A 25507-nucleotide genomic window follows, 5' to 3' on the forward strand; every position below is an offset into this window, starting at 1 on the left:
ATGCAAGTGGTTTCTCAACTTTAAAACATATGTTCCCATTTCCAAAGTAAGATTTTGGAGTTGTTAGAAACTTGAGAAATTTGACCTGGTTTCATCATTTTAAAAACACTGAAAACGTTTACAAGTCACCCTATTTATGTACCATTCACATTTTATCCCATTGACTCAATTAATGTGCTCTGCACTTTCTCTAACTCACCATAATGCTTAACATAGAGAATGGTCTGGCAGCAAGGTGCACATTATGGCTGTTCTTGAAGGCCTGAGCAAAGGAATAGTAAATTATAGAAAGTACCATTTGATTACCTTTCTACATCAATTTGCATTTTTTTTTTTTAATGAGAAACTTTCGGGGTTTTCCAAATGAAGGCTTTTTGCTCCTAAGCAATTAGGGAGAGGTTTTCAGCTACACCTAACCACCTAACCTTTAATTACAAGTGAATTTGAGCATCAACAATATTACGTGGAGTTGAACCAAAGATAACATTTCCCAGGCCACCTACATTGAGTGCTTTTCCTATAAGAGGGAGCAGAGAGGGACTCAGATATGTCCTTTTCATTAACTCTGATGCACTCTTACCAATTATTAAATAGGAATGTAGGGCGAGGGGAGTAAAGGCACAGCAATACATCGTTCATTCTTCCAGACTGTTAGTCAGCAAGCTTGTAACGGGCATCAGCCACATGCTTGAAACTGGGCTAGGTGATGGAAACCTGAGTTGAGAAATGCAGTCCTTGTCCTCATGGGTTAGTGTTATTTGAAGCTCTCTTAGTGAGTGTGGCTTCTCTCCTTATGCTCCCAAAGATATTGTATTAATAGGTTTCTTGGTTTGGAGGGGAAAAAAGCTAAATTGATTCAGAGTAAGTGAGAAAAGGAAAAATCTTATAAGGCATGTGGATATCTCAAGGAATCGTGGAACGTAAGGGAGGTGCTTCAAGGCCTCAGGAAGGATAAAAAGTGGAATCACATCTGTCATGAAAATCTGGCAGTTCCTTGCTGCTCTTTCTCCTCTGTGTTTCTCTCTATACATTGGCAACATTCTTTTTTTTTTTTTTTTAAATTCCTGAAAACTAGTTTTCTCTACTACTTAGTTCATAAGGGAAAAAAAAAAAAAAGGTCGCCGTCTCAAGTTTATATCTCTTCCGTTCAAAGGAACACTTGGTTTGGTAATCATTTTAATCTCCAAATTTTCAGGATATGTAATCTGATTGGCTTAGCTTTGGTCAGATGTCCACCTATGGACCAATTTGCTGTAGCCAAGGGTGTAGCGTCATTTTGTACACTCACAGATCCTGGAGTTACCTTCATGAGGTTGTGGATTTAGGGTGGGAGTTTGGGGAAACTTTCCAGAAAAATTGTCTGTCTGGCTAACTCACTATGTGTCCAAAATAACACTGTAAAATAATTTTTTTTTTTTTGCTAAAGAAATAACAATCATTGTTACAAGTTTGGAAAACAAAGACATATAGAGAAAAATGTAAATATCTGTAGCATTCACAACATTCAAAAAGTCACTGTTACCATTTACATTTTACTTTTTTACCTATGCAAATTGATCTGTCTATATATTTTTAAATCTGGTTTTAAACATACAATTTTTTATTTCTTTCAAAACTTATATTTTGTACATTTCCCCCATGTAATTATATATTCTTTAAAAACAATTTTAAGTGATTGCAAGGTATTCAATTGTATAATAGTTTCTTTAGTCAATTCTTCATGATTTTCTCATGTCTGAATTTTTACTATTGAAAATGATGAGATAATTTGATAGTGTATTAGTCCATTCCCACACTGCTACCCTGAGACTGGGTAATTTCTAAAGAAAAGAGGTTTAATTGGCTCACAGGAAGCATAGCTGGGGAGGCCTCAGGAAACTTTCAACCATGGCAGAAGGCGAAGGGGAAGTAGGTACAGCTTACGTGGCTGGAGCAGGAGGAAGCAAGCAAACGGGGAGGTACTACACACCTTCAAACAACCAGATCTTGTGAGAACTCACGATTATGAAAACAGTAAGGAGAAATCTTCCCCATGATCCAATCACTTCCCACCAGGCCCCTCCTCCAACATTGGAGATTACAATTTGACATGAGATTTGGAGGCAGTGGGGCACAAATCCAAATCACACCAGACAGTAAATACCCTTGTAAATAAATCTTGATGTACTTCTATAGGTATTACTTTTAGTCAATAAAAGGGGACAAAAACATAAGATATTAGGGGTATCTGTAGCTTCAGGGCACTATAGTAGAGCTTAATTGAACAACTGTTCTTACTACCATTTATAAGCAACATTCCTAATATAGAAAAGAGGAGTATAGAATTTTAGAGCAGTAATCACCATCTACCCAACCATTTCCTCTTTTTCATTTTCTGTTTGCAACCTGTCACTGGTAGACCATTACTCATTTTTTCTGCCCCTCCTACCTTTTCCCTGAACCCCTCCAATATACCCCTACTTGTACATTTTCATCACATCTGCATGGGGCACCATCTTTCTGGTAACATGTATGACACTGTGTTATAATTATTTATGTGAGCTTGCCAGTTCCTGGAGGGCAAGGACTGTGTATCCTTGTTCTTTATATATTCAATATCTAGCACTGTGCTTGGTACACAGTGCAGTATATGATCAATACATCAGTGGGTCAACAAATGAATGAACGAATAAGTAAGTAACTTGATTGGTCAATTATTTAACTTCCCACTGAAGACAAACATTTTTTTCTGTAGGCTTTTCTTGAATACCTCCAAAGTTCTAGCCTGTGGAGAAAACAATGGAGTTTATTCATGATATAGTCATTTAGTTATCCAAATAAACACTGATTGCCTATTCCATCTATTGTGTATTTCATGACAGGCACTTTGATAGTTGCTGGGGATTCATACTTTTCAGTGATTCTCACACAGCACACCTCGATTGCTGGGGGTCCAGGGACCTTAATATTGACTCAATCCTGTATTAGTCAGGATCGTCCAGAGAAACAGAACCAATAGAATATCTTGATATATTATAAGGAATTGGCTCATATGACAAGTCCCAAAATCTGCAGGGTGATTTGACAAGCTGGAGACCCAGAAGAGCCCATGGTTTAGTTTCAGTCCAAGTTCAAAGACCTGAGAACTAAGAGAGCAGATGGTAGAGCACCAGTCCAGAGGCCAGAAAGCTCAAGACCCAGAAAGAGCCTATGTTTCAGTTTGAGTCCAAAGGCAGGAAAAATCTCAGTATCACAGTTTGAGGCTGTTGGGCAGGAATAATTTTCTGTTACTCAGGAGAGGACCAGGGTTTTTGTTCTATTCAGTCTTTCAACAAATTGACTGAGGCCCACTCACTTCATAGAGGGCTGTCTGCTTTACTCAGCCTCCCCATTTCAATGTTAATCTCATCCAAAGCACCCTGACAGAAATACCCAGAATAATGTTTGACTAAATATCGGGTATCCTGTGGCCCCGTCAAGTTGACACATAAAATTACTGACTATGCCTTCCAAACATGTTTTCTCTCCCACACAATGTTTAATATTATTCATATTCAGATGTAAATGTTTCCTTTTTCTTTAAAAAATTGACACCATCGATGGCAATAATAAACTAAAATTAGCTGTCTTTGTTTAGATGGAGGAATTTATGACCCTCTGCAGGATTTTAGACATTAATTCACTTATTCAAACTACTCCCTTGTGCTTAAGAATCGAGAAGCCTGCATTTGAGTTCCAGTCCCTGCCATCATCTAGCTTTGTGGCCTTGAGTAAAACCTTTAAGAGTGTCAATTTCCTCATTTGTATGAATGCAGTGATTGGAGATAATCTTCAAGTTCCTTCTAGCTCTAACATTCAGTCATGAAATTATCATTTCACAAGTCAGAGGAATTAAAAAGACCCCACATATTGGGATGATGAAAAAGTTTTGGAAATAGTGATGGTGGTCGCACAACATTTTGGATGTACTTAATGCCACTGAATTGCACACTTAAAAATGGTTAAAATAGGAAATTTTATGTTGTATATATTTTATGGTAAGAAAAACATTTTAAAAAGTACCTACATAGGCCGAGTGCAGTGACTTACACCTGTAATCCCACCACTTTGGGAGGCTTAGGTGAGTGGATCACTTGAGGCCAGGAATTCGAGACCAACCTGGCCAGCATGGCAAAATCCCATCTCTACTAAAAATACAAAAAATTAGCTGGGCATGGTGGCGTGAACCTGTAATCTTAGCTACTTGGGAGGCTGAGGCAGGAGAATTATTTGAATCTGGGAGGTGAAGGTTTTAGTTAGCTAAGATGGTGCCACTGCACTCCAGCCTGGGCAACAGAGAACAACTCTGTCTCAAAGAAAAAAAAAAAAAAGTACCCATATAGATGCAACCATTGTCCTCCAACATTGAGGATCAGCTAATTAATCCATTAATGAACGAGGCTTATGCGACAGTGAGAAATGGAGAAAATAGCCCACAGTGCAGCTCATGTGGATGGCTCTGGTTCAGAGGTACTCTGGCCCCAATGGCCTGCCTCATACCCTTCTTGTCTGGATGCTATTGCACTGTCTGCCCCAGCCTCCCCGATGGGAGGGACTGCTTGAGTATCCAGGCTGTCCATGCCATCCATCTCTAACCCCAAAAAGGAAACTAGCAATTTCTAACTATCCGATCAATCTGCATCAAGTTGTGAAAGTATTCTATTTTCTCTCTTTGCCTTTTCTTCCAGCTGAGAAAGGTTAGAGTCCTTAAAAACTGAAGTTAACAGCCGGGCGCGGTGGCTCACGCCTGTAATCCCAGCACTTTGGGAGGCCGAGGCGGGCGGATCACGAGGTCAGGAGATCGAGACCATCCTGGCTAACACGGTGAAACCCCGTCTCTACTAAAAATGCAAAAAATTAGCCGGGCGAGGTGGCGGGCGCCTGTAGTCCCGGCTACCCGGGAGGCTGAGGCAGGAGAATGGCGTGAACCCGGGAGGCGGAGCTTGCAGTGAGCCGAGATCGCGCCACTGCACTCCAGCCTGGGCGACTGAGCCAGACTCCGTCTCAAAAAAAAAAAAAAAAGAAAAGAAAAAACTGAAGTTAACTAAGAAGTGTTTGCAAAAAGCAAAACTAGTCTGAATTGAATTTTGCTTCATATTACTACTGCTGTGACTGTTGGTCTAAGTAACATTTATTGATTGCTTTTTAATGCCAGGTAGTGTTGTTAATTTATGGATCCATTTAACCCTCATAACATCCTTCATATATTTTATATTTTAAACCTTATGATGAACTTGGCTGGAAGTTCTTATCCTTTGTCAGGAATTCTAGTCATCAGCCTAGGAGCAAAGGTATCTACCCTGTCCCTCTCCTCAGCACTAGCATAGACACTGTCTGCTGAAATTTCACATTTGCATCCCAGTTCCTACAAGATGTGAAAAGAGGACTCAATGAAAAGGCCATTGCCCTTTGGAAGCCAATAGAGAACTGCAGCTCTAAGGCTGCCTCTTTTTCTCTTACATGTGCATGCCCATTTGCTTTGTTTCTTTGCTCTTTCCAACTTTTCCATAATTAAAAGGCTGAACGGTATCCCTTTCCTATTAATCTATTCTGCTTCCCATCTCTGTAAACTGATTCCTGACATATGCTGATCAGTTAGCACAGTCAGTGACTCACAATTCCTCTCCTGTATCCCCTTGGTGGGGCCAGCCATTCAGCACTCACAATTCATTCTTCATAAATAAAACCCCTGCCAACTGTTCACGTTTAACAAATTTAACATATTCCTCTCCTCAAACCATGTTTCTGTGTGTGGCCATAGCTGCCTGGCCATCCTCATTTAGAGTCTTGGGTAACTAGTAATCAACAATAGGATGGCAGAGATGGGAATTCCAGGATGACCATGTTTGGTGAAGAACTGATAGTCTAATTTTGGGTAAAATGGATTTTTAAAACATTGTATCAAGATAGACACAACACTAGATACTCGATTTTGTTAATTTTGTTTTTTTGAAGTTCAAGGTAACATCCATCAAAATGCACCAATCACAACTATACAATTTTAACAAATGGATTCACTCAGATAACCTACATCTTTTCATGACTTCAGTGCCCCTCACCAGTCAGCCTTAGACCCTCAGAAGAAACCGCAGCTTGGATCTTTTTTTCATTATAGATTAATTTTACCTGTTCTAGAACTTGATATCAAAGGATCTATCCCAAATGTGCTCTTTTGTGTTCTTTTGCTTAGTATAACATCTATGAGATTCAGCCGTGATGTTATGTATATCATGTTCATCCCTTCTTCTTCTTCTTTTTTTTTTTTGAGATGGAGTCTCACTCTGTCGTGCCCAGGCTGGTGTGCAGTGGCACCATCTCGGTTCACTGCAACCTCCACCTCCTGGGTTCAAGTGATTCTTCTGCTTCAGTCTCCTGAGTAGATGGGATTACAGGTGTGCGCCACCATGCCCGGCTAATTTTTTGTACTTTTAGTAGAAACAGGGTTTCACCGTGTTGGCCAGGCTGGTCTCGCACTCCTGACCTCAGGTGATCCACCCGCCTCAGTCCCCCAAAGTGCCAGGATAATAGGCGTGAGCCACCGTGCCCCGCCCATGTTCACCTCTTCTTATTGCTGAGTAGTATCTTATTGTTATGCATTTAATTTTGAATTTCAAATTCTTTTAATAATACAAACGATGTATGTTTACATTTTATCTTGCAAAAATGTGAAACATGACAGATCAGAAGTCTAATATCTTTTGCCCAGTGCTGCCCCTTCTTATCCCTACCTGGAAGCAATTACTGGGGTCTGTTGGTGCAGAGCCTAATAATATTCTTCTTTATATGTATTCACAAACATGTATCTGTTCTTTTAGAAAACATGTAATTTTATTGTGTTTGTTTTAAGACAGCAGGCATCACTATATATATATATATATTTGCAATTTGCTTTTTTTTTTTTTTTTTTTTGAGACAGGATCTTGCTCTGTTGCCCAGGATAGTGGTGCGATCTTAGCTCACTGCAGCCTCCACTTCCTAGGTTCAAGTAATTCTTGTGCCTCAACCTCTGGAGTAGCTGGGATTACAGGTACGTGCTTTTTGTATTTTTTGTAGAAACGAGGTTTTGCCATGTTGACCAGGCTGGTCTTAAACTCCTGGCCTCAAGCAGTCCACCCGCCTCGGCTTCCTAAAATGCTGGTAATTACAGGTGTGAGTCACCGTGCCCGACCGCTTTTTTTACCCAACAGTATATCATAGATATAACCATGTCTGTGCATAGAAATTTACCTTATTTTTTTTAATGGTGCATAGTATTTCATAATATAGGTATTCTACATTTTGAGTCATTACTGAGATGGTTTGTAGTTTTTTCCACTTCAACAAATGCTGCAGTAAACCTATTTGCCAAATTTCCTGGTGCACATGTGTTTTTATTTTGTTTTGTTTGGTTTTAGACAGGGTGTGGCTCTGTTGCCCAGTCCGGAGTGCAGTGGTGCGATTTTGGCTCACTGAAATCTCTGCCTCCTGGGCTCAAGCAATCCTCCCACCTCAGCCTCCTGAGTAGTTGGGACTACAGGCGCATGCTACCACACCTGGCTAACTTTTAATGTTTTTTCGGTAGAGACAAGACTCCACTATGTTGCCCAGGCTGGTCTCCAACTCCTGGCTCAAGCTATCTGCCTGCCTTGGTCTCCCAAAGTGCTGGGATACAGGAATGAGTCACTGCGCCTGGCCCCATGTGTTTTTGTAGTATAGGTGTGGAGAAGTGGAATTTCTGAGTCAGAGAGTTACATACATTTAAATTTCAGTAGATTTGCCAAAGCACCTACACAAATGTATGCACTCCCACTAATGCTTAGAGTGTTAGACAACTTTGAAGTTTTGGCTTCTCTATGGTTGAAAAATCTTACCCCATTTTAATTTGTATTTCACTAATTCTGAAAAGGTTGAATTTTTTTTTCTTATAAATACTAGCTATTTGTCTTTTCTCTGAAGAGGAACTCTCAGTTCAGTGTTTTTATTGGGTCATTTCTCTTTTGCTTGCTAGGTTTCTAGAAGTTCGCTTTAATATACGTTAGTATTCTAAGTGCCAAGCCTTTCTTCTATTTTTTTTTCTTTTGTAATTAAAACGACCCCATTTTGCGGGGGAGAGGCTATTTTTGTGGTACAAAACTTTTAAATTATCCCAACCTTTGGGTTATGAGTTCTGCTTTTTCAGGCTCTAAGGTCTTCTTCACTTTAAGGTCATAAGCATAGGGTTTTATTTCCTTCTGATATTTTTATAGTTGTAGGTTGATTTTGATGTGCTTGTGGGACCTTTGGATAAATGAAGCAACTCCAATCTCTTCCAGTCTTTTAGCAAGTAAACATATTCCTACCACTTCAGGTATCTTGAATTTACAGTTGTGTTTTCCACCCTATTTCCAGTTTGGCAGTGAGGGGGCTTTCAGATGGGGGCTAAATAAACAATATAGAAATATCCTATTTTAGGGTCTTATGTTCCTCTTTAAAATCCACCGTAACGATAGCCAAGATTTGGAAGCAACTTAAATGTCCATCAACAGATGAATAGGTAAAGAAAATGTGGTACATATACACAGTGGAGTACTATTCAGCCACAAAAAAAGAATGAGATCCTGTCATTTGCAATAACAGGGATGGAACAGGAGGTCATTATGGTAAAGGAAATAAGCCAGGCACAGAAAGACAAACATCACATGTTCTCACTTATCTGTGGGAGCTAAAATTTAAAACAATTGAACTCATGGAGATAGAGAATAGAAGGATGGTTACCAGATGCTGGGAAGGGTAGTTGGGGTGGGGTGGGGAGAAAGGGGACACAGTTATTGGGTACAAAAAAATAGAATAAGTAAGATCTAGTATTTGTTGGCACCATTGGGTGATTACAGTAAAAAATAATTTAATTGTACATTTAAAAATAACTAAAAGAGCATAGTTGGATTGCTTGAAATGCAAAGGATAAATGATTGATGTATGGATACCCTATTTACCTTGATGTGATTATTATGCATTGCATGCTTGAATCAAAACATCTCATGAAACCCATAAATATATATGTCATGTACCCACAAAAATTAAAAATTAAATAAAATACACTTTAAATTCTGTTCAGACAAAAAAATGTATTCACTCAGTAAACATGTTTTATGTGCCTGCTTGAGATGGGCATCAGGATGTAGCATGAAGACTGATTTCCCCCCGACCAGGCAGTGCTTACAGGCCGGCGAGAAGGCAGAAATAAAACAAATAGCAGTAAGTGTGATGAGAGCCAAGAAGGAGACATCTAGCATAGAGTGCTGACACATATCCAGATGTCCACTGAGGTCATGCTGTCCTTGGAGACTTAAAATTAGCTTGGACCTTTCATCCCATGTCTTACAGGAAGTCCAATAACCTTCTCAAGATTCCTGTGAATTCCTCAGGGCTTTGCTATCCTTGGCTCTGAGCTTTTGCCCCACTCAATTCTGTTTCACTTGTCTCCCATCCCTGCAGCTGTTCTCTTTTCTCTGCTCTGCCCTGGCCCATTGGAACTTGGTTCATTCTCCTTGATTTCCCTTCAAGTCACTCATTCGATGTGTGAGTTTATGAAACTCCAGTGAAACTTTGAGGAGCTTTACACTCAACACTCCTTCTACTGTCTTCCACTGGTGCCTGTCATGATGCTCACTGGTGACCTTTCTCTGTGAGTACCAGAGCCTTTGTGCTTGGGTCCTGTTTCTGCCTCAAGACTTTCCACATATCTCCCAGCTTCTTGATTCAGAAGCTCAATTTATCCCAGTTTATTATGCAGACCCATGTCACATAATAAAGAGGCTCCTCCAGCCGAGTGTAGTGGCTCACACCTGTAATTCCAGCACTTTGGGAGGCCGAGGCAGGCAGATCATTTGAAGTCAGGAGTTCGAGACCAGCCTGGCCAACATGGTGAAACCCCGTCTCTACTAAAAGTACAAAAATTACCTGAGCGTGGTGGCGCTCACCTGTAATGCCAGCTACTCGGGAAGCTGAGGCAGGAGAATCACTTGAACCCAGGAGGTGGAGGTTGCAGTGAGCTGAGATCACGCCATTGCGCTCCAGCCTGGGCCATAAAGCACAACTCCGTCTCGAAAAAAAAAAAGAAAAGAAAAGAAAAGAAAAGAAAAAAAGAGGCTTCTCCTTTAATAACAAAGAAAAAACTGGCAGGTGAGTCAGAGTTTCAGCCTTTCTTTGTTTCCCTCTGTAGGTAGAAGGGGCCAGTATACAGATAGATTTTCCCTTTGATAAGAATTATGCTACCCTCTCTTGTTAGCAGGTAGGAGCACATCCGAACTTAGTTTTGCGTTTCAGTGACTTCTTTTGCGTGCTAGTGCATCGTGGGTAGTCACTGAGAAAGTAGCATGGAAGCGGAGATCTGAGGAGGAGTGGTTGTTATCCAGGTGAGGGATGGGGCTGGGAGAGGTCAGCTTGGAGAAGAAGTGGTCCAGGCAGAGTGAGCAGTGCATGCAAAGACTCTGAGGTAGAGTAGAGCAAGGTTTACTCAAGAAATTAAGAGAAGGCTGGGCATGGTGGCTCACACCTTTAATCCCAGTACTTTGGGAGGCTGAGGTAGGAGGACTGCTTGAGTCCAGGAGTTCAAGATCAGCCTGGGCAACATAGCAAGACCCTGTCTCTACAAAAAATTTAAAAATTGGCCAGACTTGATGGCATGTGTCTGCAGTCCCAGCTTTTAAGGAGGTTGAGATGGGAGGATCGCTTGAACTCAGGAGGTTGAAGCTGCTAGTGAGCCACGACTGTGCCACTGCACTCCAGCCTGGGTGACACACTGAGACCCTAACTCTTAAAAAAAAAAAAAAAGATGAATTAGAAGACACAAAACTCCTCCAGAAACTGTCCGTGGTGGGTGTTCTCTTGTCAGTAAGAAATGCTGGTCACTTGCTGTGTTGAAACTGAAAAGGGAAGAGGAGTTCAGTTTGGTCTCAGATTATTGGCTAAAGGCAATGAAGGAATGAGTTGTCTGTTGTTGTTTTCCAGAGCTGGTTTCTGCTTGCTCCTTAGGAAAGAATTCTGGTCAAAGCTTAGTAAGGAAGGGGCATCCTGAGGCGCATTGGACCTCTGGTCCCATCATGACTGGGAAATCAGTTTTTAATGTTTCTCTGGGGTTCCCTTGGCCAACAGGGTATCTGTTCAGTCAGTCCAGGGGCTTAGGATTTCAGTTTTTATTTCTCAAACTGTAGGTGGTACAACATTTTGAATGCACAAAATGCCACTGAATTGTACAGTTTAAAGTGGTTCGTTTTATAATATGTGACATGCATACTTATCAGTCATAGGAATGGGCGCTTCAATAACAAAAAGATTACTCTGCCCACCGCATAGAGAATGAATTGGAGGAAATAAGAATGGAGAGAGGAAGGCCAGGTATGGTGGTTCACGCCTGTAATCCCAGCACTATGGGAGGCCGAGGCAGGTGGATCACCTGAGGTCAGGAGTTCAAGACCAGACTGGCCAACATGGCAAAACCCCATCTCTACTAAAAATACAAAAACTAGCCAGGTGCGATGGTGCACAGCTGTAATTCCAGCTATCTGGGGGGTGGCTGAGGCATAAGAATCACTGGAACACAGAAGGCAGAGGTTGCGGTGAGCCGAGATTGCACCACTACACTCCTGCCTGGGAAACACAGCAAGACTATCTTAAAAAAAGAAAGAAAGAAAAAGAGTGGAGAGAACAATGGGGAGGTTGCTGCAGTGTCCGGGTGCACAGTGACAGCAGCTCAGAGTAGGGAAGGGACAATGGGATCTCTGGTACTGGAACTGCTGGGGAGATACTCATGTAGAGAACCACACAGACAACTGCAAAAGGGAACAGGATTCTAGGAAACAGACAGCGGGGCGGAGGTAGGGGTGCAGACCTGGGAGGAGGAGCGCATTTACTGCTCCCAGGGGAAGTCACAACCTAGGATGAACTCAGCAGGGGCAGTACGTGCAGCAATGTGGCCACAGGAGGAGGCCGTTTGTGAGGTCTTGAGTGAACACTATGATTTTGAAATGTGAGCCCAGAAAGACAGAGAAACATGAATAGTAATGTGAGGAGAAAGCAAAGCTAAGGAAGTTTTGTATTTTTAGGTTAGAGGATAATTGAATGTGCATTAGGTTCAAAGAGTAGGAACCACCGGTGGGAAAGTGGAGCTGAGGCTATGCATTTTTGATGCAACTACATCAAACGTGTGGCACTGCAAACAGGCTGGCACTGCAAAGGAGCAGGAACATTCCTTCCTCTGAGAGAGAACAGAGAGCAGGATGATGTCTGAGAGCAACTTTTATGTGGTAGGGATAAAAGTTATGGGACTTATACCCAAATGCGAGGGTAGAACCCAAGGGCAGCATTGCAGAAACTGTGGCAGGACAGAGTAAAGGGGCAAAGGATGTGGACATGTTTGGGAAGGTTTTTTATTTATTTGTTTGTTTGTTTTGAGATGGAGTCCTGCTCTTGTTGCTCAGGCTGGAGTGCAATGGCACAATCTCAGCTCACTGCAACCTCTGCCTCCCAGGTTCAAGTGATTCTCCTGCCTCGGCCTCCTGAGTAGCTGGCATTACAGGCAAGTGCCACCATCCTCAGCTAATTTTTGCACTTTATTAGTAGAGACGGGGTCTTGCCATGTTGGCCAGGCTGGTCTTGAACTCCTGACCTCAGGTGATCCACCTGCCTTGGCCTCCCAAGCTGCTGGGATTACAGGTGTGAGCCGCTGTGCCTGGCCATGGGAAGGGATTTTAGAGGGAAGTGGAAGTGAGTAAACTGGGTCTGGTTAAAGGATTGCCAAGGATCCCTGAAAGTCAAGAACACACCTTTGGAGGGGAGCCAAGCATCTCATTATGTAATTTTTTTTTTTCCCCAAAAGTACTAGGCCTAAGAACTAAGACAGTAATCCTGGTGGGTATAGTGTTGCATAAAATACTTTAATCAAGCCGCACTGAAATAGAATGGGAATGGCATGAAAGAAATACAAGTAGTAGTATAAGAAATAGGATTTGAAAATCTTTTGTATATAAGTTCTCTTTTCAAAAGGAATGTTATTTAAAACTATTTTGAATAGATAATTCTATATTTAAATTAGCCATTAGGAATTATTTTTGCATTTAGGAGTACATCTATATCATATAAATTATTGTAATAAAATATAGGTCGCTTTTAAAAGGCCCACCTACTGAAACTGTATGTTTTAGGAAGTTGTTGAGGGTTTTCATACCAGAGATAACATTAAAAAAACTCAAACCTGCAACATCATGTAAATTGTTAGTACAATATACTAAAAATCTTTTGTACCAATTGATTAAGCATATGATTTAGAGAAATCATTCGGCTTCATTTACTGCTTTAAATATTACATGTATTATTATAACTTGCAACTAATTATGACTGTAGTTGGCACTCTAGAAATTTAGTTGTGTAAGTCCAGGGTGTGGTGCCATGAGCACTACAAAGAGGAATAAGAAACAGTCCCTGCCCTGAGAAAGCTGATGTCTAGTTGGGGCTATAAGAGTTCATATGAAAAGGAGGGATGAGCGTCCTGGCTCATGCCTGTAATCTCAGCACTTTGGTCAGGAGTTTGAGAACAGCTTGGCCAATATGGTGAAGCCCTGTCTCTACTGAAAACACAAAAATTAGCTGAGTGTGGTGGCGTGTGCCTGTAGTCCCAGCTACTTGGGAGGCTGAGGCATGAGAATCCCTTGAACACAGGAGATGGAGGTTGCAGTGAGCTGAGATCATGCCCCTGGACTCCAGCGTGGTGACAGAGCAAGACTCGGTCTCAAAACAAAAACAAAAACAAAAACAAAAACAAAAACAAAAAACAAACCAGTCCATATGAAAAGGCAACTAACATCCAAGCAAGATTAACTAGAATCTCATAACTGGTGGAGAAGTAACAGCTTTGGAAGATTCAAAGGGTCAGAGCTCACTTTAAAAATCAGACATAGGGGTGGGTAAGTGGGGTAGTTAAGAAACCTGGCCATGGACTAAGGTATATTTGAATTGAAACTTGCTGGGTGAAAAGAGTGGTTATTTTTCTTGAGAGCTGAAAAGAACACACAAGAAGATCAAAACACATAAAGACACACATAGCACATCGAGAAAGTCAGGTTTCTGGTCAGTAGACCAGCTGGCTGGAGCACAGCAGAGATGTGCAAGGGGTAGCAAGATGAGGTTTTGAATTTAAGGAGGGTATGAACTGTGGTGCATGCCATTAGGAGAATTAGGTAGAGAAAAAGGCTAGACTGACAGCTCTTCTACGGTACTGACTAATCAGAGCTAAAGTACATTGAATGAATTAGCACACAGAAAGACCTTACCACAGTGCCTATTACAAAGCAAGTGTTCCATGAGCGACATCAGCATTACTGTTACTGGGCTGAGGTGTGCAGAATGATCTTGACACCTCTAGCCACTTTATGCCAAACACATCAAACATTGACTCTTCATTCCTTATCCTCCTCACCAAACTGTTTCTGCTCATCTCCTCCAGCACAGCAAGTGATGGAATCGTTCAAGCCATGAACCCTTTTCTCACCACTCTCTATATCCGGCCCACAACCAGCCAGGCCCTATCCTTTCTGCTTCCAAAATATATTTTTTACCATTCCACTTTCCTTTGTCTTCACTGTCATCATCCTGCATTTACTTAGACTTCTGCAATGGTTTCCTGTTCACATTTCCATTTTTGCTACCCTACAATATATTTTCAATTCAGAATGGTCTTTAATATAGAAACAGGGCATCATGGCGGTATGCACCTGTAGTCCCAGCTACTCAGGATTGCTTGAGCCCAAGAATTTGAGGCTCTAGTGTGCTATGATAGTACCTGTGAATAGTCACTGCATTCCAGCTTGGGCAACATAGTGAGACTATATATATATACTTCATTTTCCTGCCTGTTCATTCTCACTGCATCTCGCTTTCCCTTTGTTGACCAATGCACTAGACTTGATGCTTTCATAGCTTAGGCCTACTGAGGTTCTATTCCCTCTGTCTGAAATACCTGCCTGCCCACTGTACCCTTGTCTATCTAGCTCTTTCTTATTCTTCAGGTGGCAGCTTCAGCATCACCCTCTCAGAGGCTTCCCACGAGCATCAAATCTAAAGCAGGTTCTGTTCCCCCCAACTCCCATTGTGGGCTAATTCACCCATTGCTCTTCCAATGCCTTCACAGCAAATGGCCCTATGCGAAGGTGTACTTATATTTTTGTATTTGCTGGTTTTATGTCTATACTGGATGCTTTCAAGTAGAGGTATTAAAAAGTCAATTCAACTGATCTTAAACAATAGGACATTTTATTATCTCCCATAAGCGGAAATCCGGAGGTAGGATGGGATTCAGAGCTGGCTGAGTCAGCAGTTTAAGATGTCCTATTCTTTCATTCTCTGTACTCCACTGTCCATGGCATCAGTGTCACCCTGAAGCTGCTGACACTGGTGAAAGAAAGATGGCAGCCAGCTAGGATAGATGTTACCTGCTGGCTTCTTCACATTTACTGGGAGACAGAGTCTTTCCTTGCAACCCAAGTCCTTTCAGTCAGATTGAACCAAATTAGGTCACATGTTCCCCCTACCATCAGGAAAAATGCTTTATGCTATTTGCAGTGAGTCTTAGTTTCTGATCAAATAAGTAGGATGGATTTATTATTCTTGTCATAGGACTAAGAAATCCAACTCTATGACTGAAGTCAATGGAATTGTGGGATAAACAATCCTGGGAGTGCAATACTGGGGAGTCAACCCTGTTATCCACTTACATCTCCACATTCAGTATGGAAAAGGCTCATGCCTGTTTCATTCATTCCTATGTACTCAACTTCAGGCCCTCTTGCTTTTAATTCAGTGCTCACCACCCCAAGCAATGACAAGAAAGTATGTGTGGCTTAAAAAGAGATGGAGGGCAACAAACAGTATTGAAAAAAGGCGCTGAAGTCAAAACTTTGGAGAACCCCTTTATTTAGGGCACACATTCTCAATGCAGGAGATACTGCCTCTAAAGAAGTGAAAACGAATTATTGCAGAAGGAAAAGAAACGGAGATTACAATGATTTGTGTCTCTCCAAAATGCAACCCAATCCAAAGAAAACCTTATCCTCTAGTATTTAATTTCCCTTGTTAGGGAGAATTTAAATTAAATTAAAATTTCTTCCTCAAGGGGAGGGAGCAATAATTAATAAAAATGAGAAACATTGAATTATGGGACAAGAGAAGGAAGAGGCCATAATGAGCAATTTAGGGCTGATGAGAGAGAATGGAGGAAATCTAGAAAAATCTCAATCTCAATGTGTGTACTTAACTATTAAAAAATATCTAGTTATAATGCCTAGTAATAGATATAGAAGCTTAAAATTCTTTTTAACTAAAACATTAGGAAAAATTCCTGAATATGGCATTCTATCTCAGTCAGGAAAATCATTACTCCTCCTCTTCTGAAACAGACCAAAAAGGACATAGATGAGGCCTGGCTGGTATGGGTTTTTTGTTTGTTTTGTTTTGTTTTCAGAAAGGGTCTCACTTTGTTGCCCAGACTAGAGTGCAGTGGCGTGATCTCAGCTCACTATAGCCTAGACCTCCTAGACTCAAGCAATCCTCCCTCCAGAGTAGCTGGGACTACAGGCATTTGTCACCATGCTTGGTTAATTTTTGCATTTTTAGCAGAGACCGGGTTTCATCATACTGGCCAGGCCGGTCTCAAAATCCTGACCATGTGATCCACCCACTTCAGCCTTCCAAAATGCTGGGATTACAGGTGAGAGACATGGCACCTGGACCCGGCTGGCATGTTTTAAGAATATAATTATTCTGCCAGATACACATTTTAAAAAATGTAATCATTAGGGCAGTCCATCACCATGGGATAAAGAACTTGTGGTATTTCAGGACTTCTTTCCACATACCAGTCACTCTGATAGGCAAAACAAGTTCATATTGCCTAAGTTTTTCAAATATACTATCAATGAGGTTTAGATGAGTATTCAATCAACTGGAGGAAAAAACATACCCTACAGTATAGTTTACAAAATTTCTAAAATAAACCTATCTGAAAAGCAGATGAACTGTATATGCCATGAGGACTAGCATGAGCCTGAGCCGTGTTTTCCTTGGGCTACAATAGGACATTTTTTTCCTAGTTATATAAAGTGACCTGGAATCTCCTTAGTTTTGATACTTATCAACATTGATAAGCAATGTTGGTTACTGGCAGCAGGAGGCTTTGGTGAATGAAAAGATATTGGTAGGACCTCCTTCAGGATCTCAGGGAAGACTCATGTTTAACAAACACTGTTAACTGGCACCATGATAAAAAATCTCTGGAAACACATTTTGCCATTTAAACAATGACAACGAATGTTTAAATGACATTATATGTAACCCTTGGATTAGATAAAAGATAATTATAGAAGATCAAAACTTCAACCTGTATGTCATATTTCACAGGATCTTTAAAACTCGGCAATGTTTTGGTTTAGGTATAAACATTCAATTACTTTCCTCTCAAGTTTGGAACAGGAAAAACTCTTATCACAAATGATATAAAATGCGCTGGGCACGGTGGCTCATCCTAGCACTTTGGGATGCCGAGGTGGATGATCATTTGAGGTCAGGAGTTCGAGACCAGCATGGCCAACATGGCGAAACCCAGTCTGTATTAAAAATACAAAAATTAGCCGAGCCTGGTGGCAAGTACCTATAATCCCAGCTACTCAGGAGGCTGAGGCAGGAGAATCACTTGAACCCAGGAGGCAGAGGTTGCAGAGAGCTGAGAGATCACGCCGCTACACTCCAGCCTGGGTGACACAGCAAGATCCCATCTCAAAAATGAAAACAAACAAAAAAACCCAAAAGATACAAAATATATTTTGTTATTGTGTTTGTATAGATGGTACCTATTTCATTTTTAAGCTCTAAGTTTTGTGATTCTTTTCTTGAAACCACCAAGTTTCCACTCCACTTCTCCCTCCTCAATCAATTTCTTAACACAGAGTTTCTCAACTTTAGGAAACGAACTAGTATCCTATGAGGAAGTTTAATTTCTGGGAAGGTAGGAAACTAACTCAATCCTTCTAGCAGTTAGAGAAGAACCATTTATTATTAGTGACATGGATACAGACGCTCAGGAAGGGAGAGCTATGTTCTACACATTTTTATCCCATTATATTGTTAAGTTGTTTGCATATTTGATCTAGATGGTCAAGAAGCCCTAGAAGTTGACTGTAGCATTGAAAAGAGGTCTATTTTCAGTTTGGCAACTGACCTGCTAGGTTACAAAGTGAATGTAACTTGCCTAGAGGCACAAGGAGTGGTACATTAACAATCACTGTAGCCACTAAAATGGTCTGTTGCATACAGTTTATTTCACTAGACTGCAATTTTATACACAGTATGAAGGGGTTTCCTGATAGCACATATATAGTTTACTTTCTGTACTGCTGAAGAACCAATTGTTTTTTACACTGTATCATAACACCCTATCATTAAAACATCATTCAGTGAATTTTTTCCAACTACATATAAACGGAGATTTACCACACACATTCTTTACCACGGTGCAAGAATGTCTTTATAACATATTTGAATCACAAAATGTGAGTCTAAAATACATCACTGTAATTAAAACACTACTTTAAAGTTACAATGCCCCATGTTATAGTAGCCAGATTTGATTAGTCCCTGTATAAATCACAAAGCAGTTTGGTGGATAATGTCTTGGATAACTGGCAGCAGCTTTTAACTGTAATATTAAAAAAAAATCTTTAATTAAGAACCAGACATTCACAATTTAGAAAACTTCTTCCCTTATATGTCAGTATTCTCAGTCGAAATGGGACATTTAAAAATTTGTAGTCTCTAAAACAAGGAAAATAAATCCAACCCTCCCTTAGCTGAAAGGGTGCGGTTCTAACATTAGGTTTCGTAGAAACCTAAGACTAGCATTGTGCGAGGAGTGGAAACAAGTCATAAGAAACGTAACATTTCTTTTAAAACCTCTTAGATTCCTCTGCCCTTCCCCATCTCTGTCAAACACAGAGAAAGAATACTGCATTACAAATAAAGATGTGTTTCCATGAAATGATGTAAACAAGTCAGAGGGAAAGATTTCTTCATTTTCCTATTTTGTGGAGTGGGGCAGTGGGATATCAGTTAAATAAGAAATAGAGCTCCTTAATCAAAGAATCACTTCATTACACACAAAATAGCTCGGGGCAACTGCTGAAAACTTCTCCTGTGTTTCCTTTCCTTTTCCCCAAAGTTTGAGAATATTTGAAAGTTCAATAAATAGTAGAAAAATAATCCTTTACTTAGAAATTTTGAGATGCATCGTTTAGAGCATAACATGAGTTCCATACAGCAACTGTGGTATCCAGGTACCGCTAAGAAACAAAGTGAAATCTTCAACGCACACATTTGTATCTGCATGTGCCACATTCCAGTCTCTGGGTGAGCAGATTTTTCTCTCTTCCAGTTAAGGAGAGCTGAATGCTTCTGGCTCTTCGGAACATTCCTCTGGCTCAGCTTCACTTGCAGGTTCCGTCTCTGTGTTTGGAGGCTCGCCTTCTGTTCCCTTCCATTAGTGTTATGGCAGGTTCGTTCATCAGGCTTATTTCCCCTCCATTTCAGAACCAGCCTCACGTCTTCACAAATGTGACTGTGTTGTTGTTTCTCTTGTTTTTAACCATGTCATCAGGCAGGAAATGACTCAAACAACTCTGCACAAAGTACGAACACGAGGGAGTCTCTTGCTGTGGGTTTTAAGCTGGTTCTTTTTCTTTCCAGAACATTCTGTAGCTCCCAGATCTTGTCTTGGCGTGGAGGTGAGGAGATCGTTAGCATTCTGCATCAACAGTGTGTACTGTCACGGCCGCCTGTAAGTGGTGGCTATGATGAAGTGTAGGGTGGTGTGACCGGTAGTGGTGGAACTTGTGACTTAGTAGGGCAGCAGTCTGAGGGGGGGTATCCAGGTCTAGGTCCTCATCATGGTTTCCCACATCGACCCCGGCTGACAAGGGGTCATTGTTGCATGGAGGATTTTCACTGTCCTCCTGCGGGCTCATGGTGCTGTAACCTAGAAAAAGAACGAAACAAACACACAGCTGAGAGCTTCAAGACGCAGAGAGAAGATTCACTTAAATTTCTAGGGCACTGGGAGGTATTCCTGCCTTTGCAATACATAGGTGCAAATACTGGCTGACTGTCAGCAGATGCTAAAGTAATTTATCTTTAAAGAGATTTAGTGATAACTCTTTTTTCCCTTAAAACAATGACACAATACATACATAACCACTTTAGACAGCTGAGAAAGTATGGAGAGAAAAAAAAAAACAAAACCAGAACCCTCATCCCAAATCCCCAAACTGGCAACACAAAAATGAAAATCACCCTACATCCCATCATCCATGGCTAGCCACCACTGGGGACCTACCTTTCTACACTTGTACCTAAGATAAAGATGATCTTTTTTATTAAAGAAATCCAAAAAATGGGCAGCCTCAAGAAGAAGATCTGAACAGGACTCAGATCCATTGGGGCTGGTGGGGAAATCTGGTCTTCAAAATGCCTGAGTGTGATGCCACAATAGAACAAAAAGAACCCCCACCATCACCTGCATACTTGCTCGGTAGCAGGCACTTGTGTCAGGCAATTCTTGCACACCATTAACGATATATTTTAATATCCATTTTACAATTCAGGAAAATGATGTTCAGAGACGTTAAGGAACTTGCCCAAAGTTCTGGTGCCTAATGAAACACTAACTCCACGTATACCCACGGCAACTAGCTGTGGAATCAACTATTCTCTGTGTTAACTGCCCCACCTCCCCCATTTAAATTTAATTTCTTTTGGTATTCTAAGTAATACATGTTTCAAAGGCAAATGTCCTTGCTGATCAAAGGATTCCATTCTCAGATTCCTGGCATGTTTTTAAATATTGCAAAAATCTCCTTTAAACATTTTGAGAAGTGACAGCTCATTAATATTTCCACTGCATCTACAGTTAGCATCAATCAGCACTTACCCGTGGGTAGTGCTAGTCACATTCACGGCTGCAAAACTGACGTTCTTGCATGCAGCCAAGCAGGAGTCATTTGTGGCTGAAACTGTATGCTCTGTGCAAAAATTCTGTCCTCAGTGAAACGTTACTCAAATGATAGAATTATATAGCTGTCAGTCCAACTTAGCAAATATTTACCGTGTACCTACAGTATACAAGTCACTGTGCTGGGCACTGGAAGACATACAAAGATGAAAGCCTGGTCCTGGCACAGGGAGCTCAAAAGCTCGTGTTTGAGAAATGAAACAAATAGAAGCATTGGTCATTCAATTATTCATTTATTGAAGACCATTATGGGGCTGGAGCGGGAGATGAGGAAACACGAATACGAGACGTCACCTTTCCTTAATGACTTCACAGTTGAGTTTGAGACAGATGCTCACAAAGCAAAGCTTCCTCTTACACAGATAATGGTAAGTGCTATAACTGAGGTATAATTAAAATCCAGAAGAGGGAATATCTAATTCTGGCTAGGGGAATAAGGAATCTTCAGAGAATGTATATTTTAGTCGGACTGAAGTGGATGAGTAGGAGTTTGATAAGCGGATATGAAGAAAGGAACAGGATGACCACAGCCATAGAGGTGTGGATATAAAGGCCATCCCTGTTCCACGTGGCTTGGATGAGTGCTAGCAGGTAGCTGGAGAGTAGGGCAGGTGGGAGGCAGAAAGTTGAGTCAGATCATAAAGCCCATGCCGAAGAGTAGCAAATGGAGAGACCGCACAAGATTCTGAGCAGGCCAAAAAATGGCATGATCATTTGTGTTTAGAGGATGGTGGTTTGGGAGATGAAGGGAAAGGAAAGACAGTGAGCAGTTAGGAGGTTATTTCAACAGCCCACGTGAGGGATAGAGAATTAAAACTAGGGCAGTGGGATTGGACAGATTTAAAAGCTATCTCAGTGGTGGAGGCAAGAGAAATTGGAAGTCATCAGATGTGGGGGACTGTGGGGGTGAGGAGTAGTGAAAGGTGGCTACAACTTCAACTTATAATGATAAGAAAGGACAACTCACAGATTGAGTCTCAGGAAAGAAGACAAATTTTGTTTATGCACAGCTTGATTTTGAGAGTCTGCGGGTCACATATGTGGAGATGTCTAGCCAGAATCTCAGAAGTGTCATCTGCAAATTCAGGGCAGAAGAGGAAGTGTTCACTGACATATGTGTCCACCATGACTGAGTGTCTTCTTGGTGCCAGGTGGCAGGCTAGAGGCTGGACAGGAAAGGGCTAAGGTGAGGCCTCAGCTCCTGAGAGGCCCATGGGCAAGAAGGGGAAACACCCATGTGCTAAAACAGAGGCACACAAAAGGAACTCCAAAGCCAATGAACTTGGCTTAGATCTTTGAGGAGATGACAATTGGATAGCCCTGATGGGAGAAACGGGACTCAGTAGGTAAAGACAGGGGTGTAAAGGTACTTCCAGCAGGGCCCAAGTACATGCAATGGTACAACAGCTGGAAGGGCTCTGGTGGCTTCTGGGAATGGTGAAAGCTTGGGGCTGGGGGTGGGGGCAGTGGGAGATGGCACTGGACAGACAGGCTAAGACCAGGTCAAGAAGGCTGGCTGAAGCTATGAGCTATGATCTAGAATTGGACAGTGGGAGTGGTCAGGGGGCAAGGGGAGGCTGGACAGAAGGAAGGTGGGATCAGAGGCTCAGAGGACAGGGTGCTGGAGCATGGGCCTCGAGGAGATGGCAAAGACCTGAAGTAGGGCAGTTGCAGTGTGTGGACTGTTCAAGTGTACAGTAGGCCGGATTTGGTGAACTGAATGGACTTGCCTGGTGAAGATGCCAGGGAGCTGACATCCTTGGAAAAGGTCGAGGTTTCTAGGTTCAGAGGCTGAGCAAATAGTGATGCCTTTACCCAGGATTAAGAGACCAGGAGCCAGAATAGGTTTCTCAGCTTCAGCAGTGCTAAGTCTGGAGTGTCAGATCGGATGCTGGGCTGCAAAACCTAAGTCACAAACTGCTGTGCATGTTGAAACCACCTTATGCTATATATGTAAAGAATTAAAGTAGAAAACAAGATTTTAGCGAAATCCCAGTGATTATTCCAACACATCCTGGACAGCTTCCCGTCCCTGCTCATTTACAAGCACCCACACACTAACTGATAATTCATGTTAGCATTCGAGGTGTTAGATTCATGGTGGCCCTTCTGCTTGGCTCACCCTCCCACCTTCCCTCATCTTGCTATTGTGCCTCATGCTTCAGTTGGAAAGTCTTCTCTGGGAAGCTTTCCCAACCTATTTTCCCCACCCACCTCCAGTCCTGCCAGCACACATGGGGGCTGGTGCCCCTTCTGTGATTTTACATGCATTCTGTGCACATCTCTTAGATTTTGCCATATTATAATAAAAGTATAAGGCTATCTATCTATTAGCAAATTCTTTCTTAAATAGTGAGTTCCTATTTATCTTTGTACCCCTAGTATTTAACAGTAACTCACACAAAGCAGGAACTTAAAAACAACTGCTGCCCCACCCCCCACCAACGTATACTATACTCCCAAAGCAATGGCATCAATGAATTTTGTAGTTACCTATGGCTTTGCCTGGTACGACATTCACTAGTCTCATCTAATAATGAAGACGTTCTAGGATACAGTGGGCTCTATCCAGGGGTTATAACAGAATCCAGTGACACTCTGAACCTGGCTGGTCACAGGTCCTGGATTCATATCCAGGACGGTAGTGATGGTGCAGCTGTCTCCAAGGCAACTCAGGAGGGCACCCATCTCTTCATCTCAGGATGGCACCCCCATCTCTTCTGCTACTGCTTTCTGATAGGAACTTCAACAGAGGTGCTTTCAGAGTAAAACTCTCATACTACGGCCATTCCAGTTAATTTCCTTACTATGATACCATTGCTCAACCCCTCTGTAACTTCCTCTTATTTCAATAATTAATGGAAATCTGAAGGGGTCAGGGGAGAAGGGAATAGCAAGTTGTGGAGAAGCAGGAGAAAGACAAACACATTTTCTTATTCAGCAAGTTAATTGTTTGCTCAGTGCCAGGCAGTTCTGTTGAGCACTGGGAAGGGTGATGAATTAAGACAGACATAGTCCCTGACTCATGGAGGAAGAGGCACTATTTGAAACACAAAGGATATTTGCAAATGCTTCCAAGGAAAAATTTCTTTACTGTCCAAAGGCTTATGTAGCAAAGTGTCTGCAAATACAATCTCAAGTGAGAAATGGGCTTTAGAAAGGAGGTCAGGCAACTATAAAAAAGAGCTGAGATTAGGTTTTTGTTCTTTGACAGTCTGCTTATATATTTATCTGATAGTTCCTAAGAAACTTCCTTTGATTATAAGGGGTGTGACGTCCCTCTGGGGACGCACTCACCATCTCGTGGCCACAGAGTGTAACTGCAGGATAATATCTGTGCACCTCTAGAAAATGGTCTTATGTTCATCTACAAAGTTTTTTGACCAGGTTTTTAAGGTTCAGAATTTGCTTTTTAAGCACTTTGGAATTTGCCACGAACTAGGGGGAATCTTCCTCTACAAAGAAAAAAACGTTGCCTAATATACACTTACATAAAGTTTCCGATGAGATAGTAACCAAAATACAAATTCACAAGGAACAAATAACATATAGGTGTTTTTTGACTTAAAAATAAGGCAATAGATGATTGGACAGAACATGATATTTTTAAGAGAAATGGGCAAAGCAGATAGATAGTTGAAAACATACACAGGTAGTAATTGTTTCTAACCTCCACTTGTGAGGGTAACACTGCTGAAAATCAGTCATTCTAAGTGGTCTTAGACTATGGACCAAAATGATTCTACTTTCAAAGAACATTCTCAATTGGAGTAGTTTTTCTTAACATACAACGATTAAAATTAGATTCTTTTGAAGAACGAAATTCTGTTGGCAACGTAAAATATTTCTAAATAAAAATACACCCTAAAGTTTCTAAGTTTAGTTTGGTAACATTCAATTTTAATTCAATTCTAGGATCACAACTCTGAACCATACCATGAGAGCCTAGGCTGTTGTGCAGTCATGTATTTACAGACTTAATTGAGTTTCCTTTGTGTAACACACTCAAGGATTCATGTGGAAATACTCTGATCAGGGAGCACAGAATCATGGTGCCACAATCCTACCAGTTCAAGGGCCAGTCAGTGCCAATTCCTCCATGGGGTCTCCCCTAATTTACTCGCAGATAAAAGTGAACTCTTGCCCCTTTCCTTCTTTGTCCTACTCTTTTAAGGAAGCTGTCATATTCCATCTTTTATCAAGCATATGAATACAAGCATTCATTTATAGCTTCCTCCTAGACTGTAAATTCCTTCAGGGCAGGGTGGGCACAGAGGTAGGGAGGTCAACCCTGAGCACTGTGCCTATCATATGTCATTTCATTTCATCCTAATTGCAACTCCACCTAGCAGGTTTTTTGCTTGTTTGTTTTTTCTTTTTTTTGTTTTTTTGTTTTTTGAGACAGCTCTGTCTTAAAGAGCTCAA

General features: G+C 41.4%; 1 protein-coding gene across 1 annotated transcript in view; it reads right to left on the bottom strand.

Annotated features, from left to right (window-relative positions):
- Positions 1 to 18322: 18322 nt before the first annotated feature.
- Positions 18323 to 25507, bottom strand: part of CACHD1 (cache domain containing 1) — a 225505-nt gene continuing 218320 nt past the window's right edge. Inside the window, exon 27 of the mRNA XM_007978455.3 lies at positions 18323 to 20050. Within this exon, the coding sequence (XP_007976646.1) occupies positions 19812 to 20050 (239 nt within the window). The 3' untranslated portion in view covers positions 18323 to 19811. The remainder of the gene's footprint in view (positions 20051 to 25507) is intronic.

This window comes from Chlorocebus sabaeus, chromosome 20 (genome assembly GCF_047675955.1).
Source record: "Chlorocebus sabaeus isolate Y175 chromosome 20, mChlSab1.0.hap1, whole genome shotgun sequence".
Classification (NCBI taxonomy): Eukaryota; Metazoa; Chordata; class Mammalia; order Primates; family Cercopithecidae; genus Chlorocebus; species Chlorocebus sabaeus.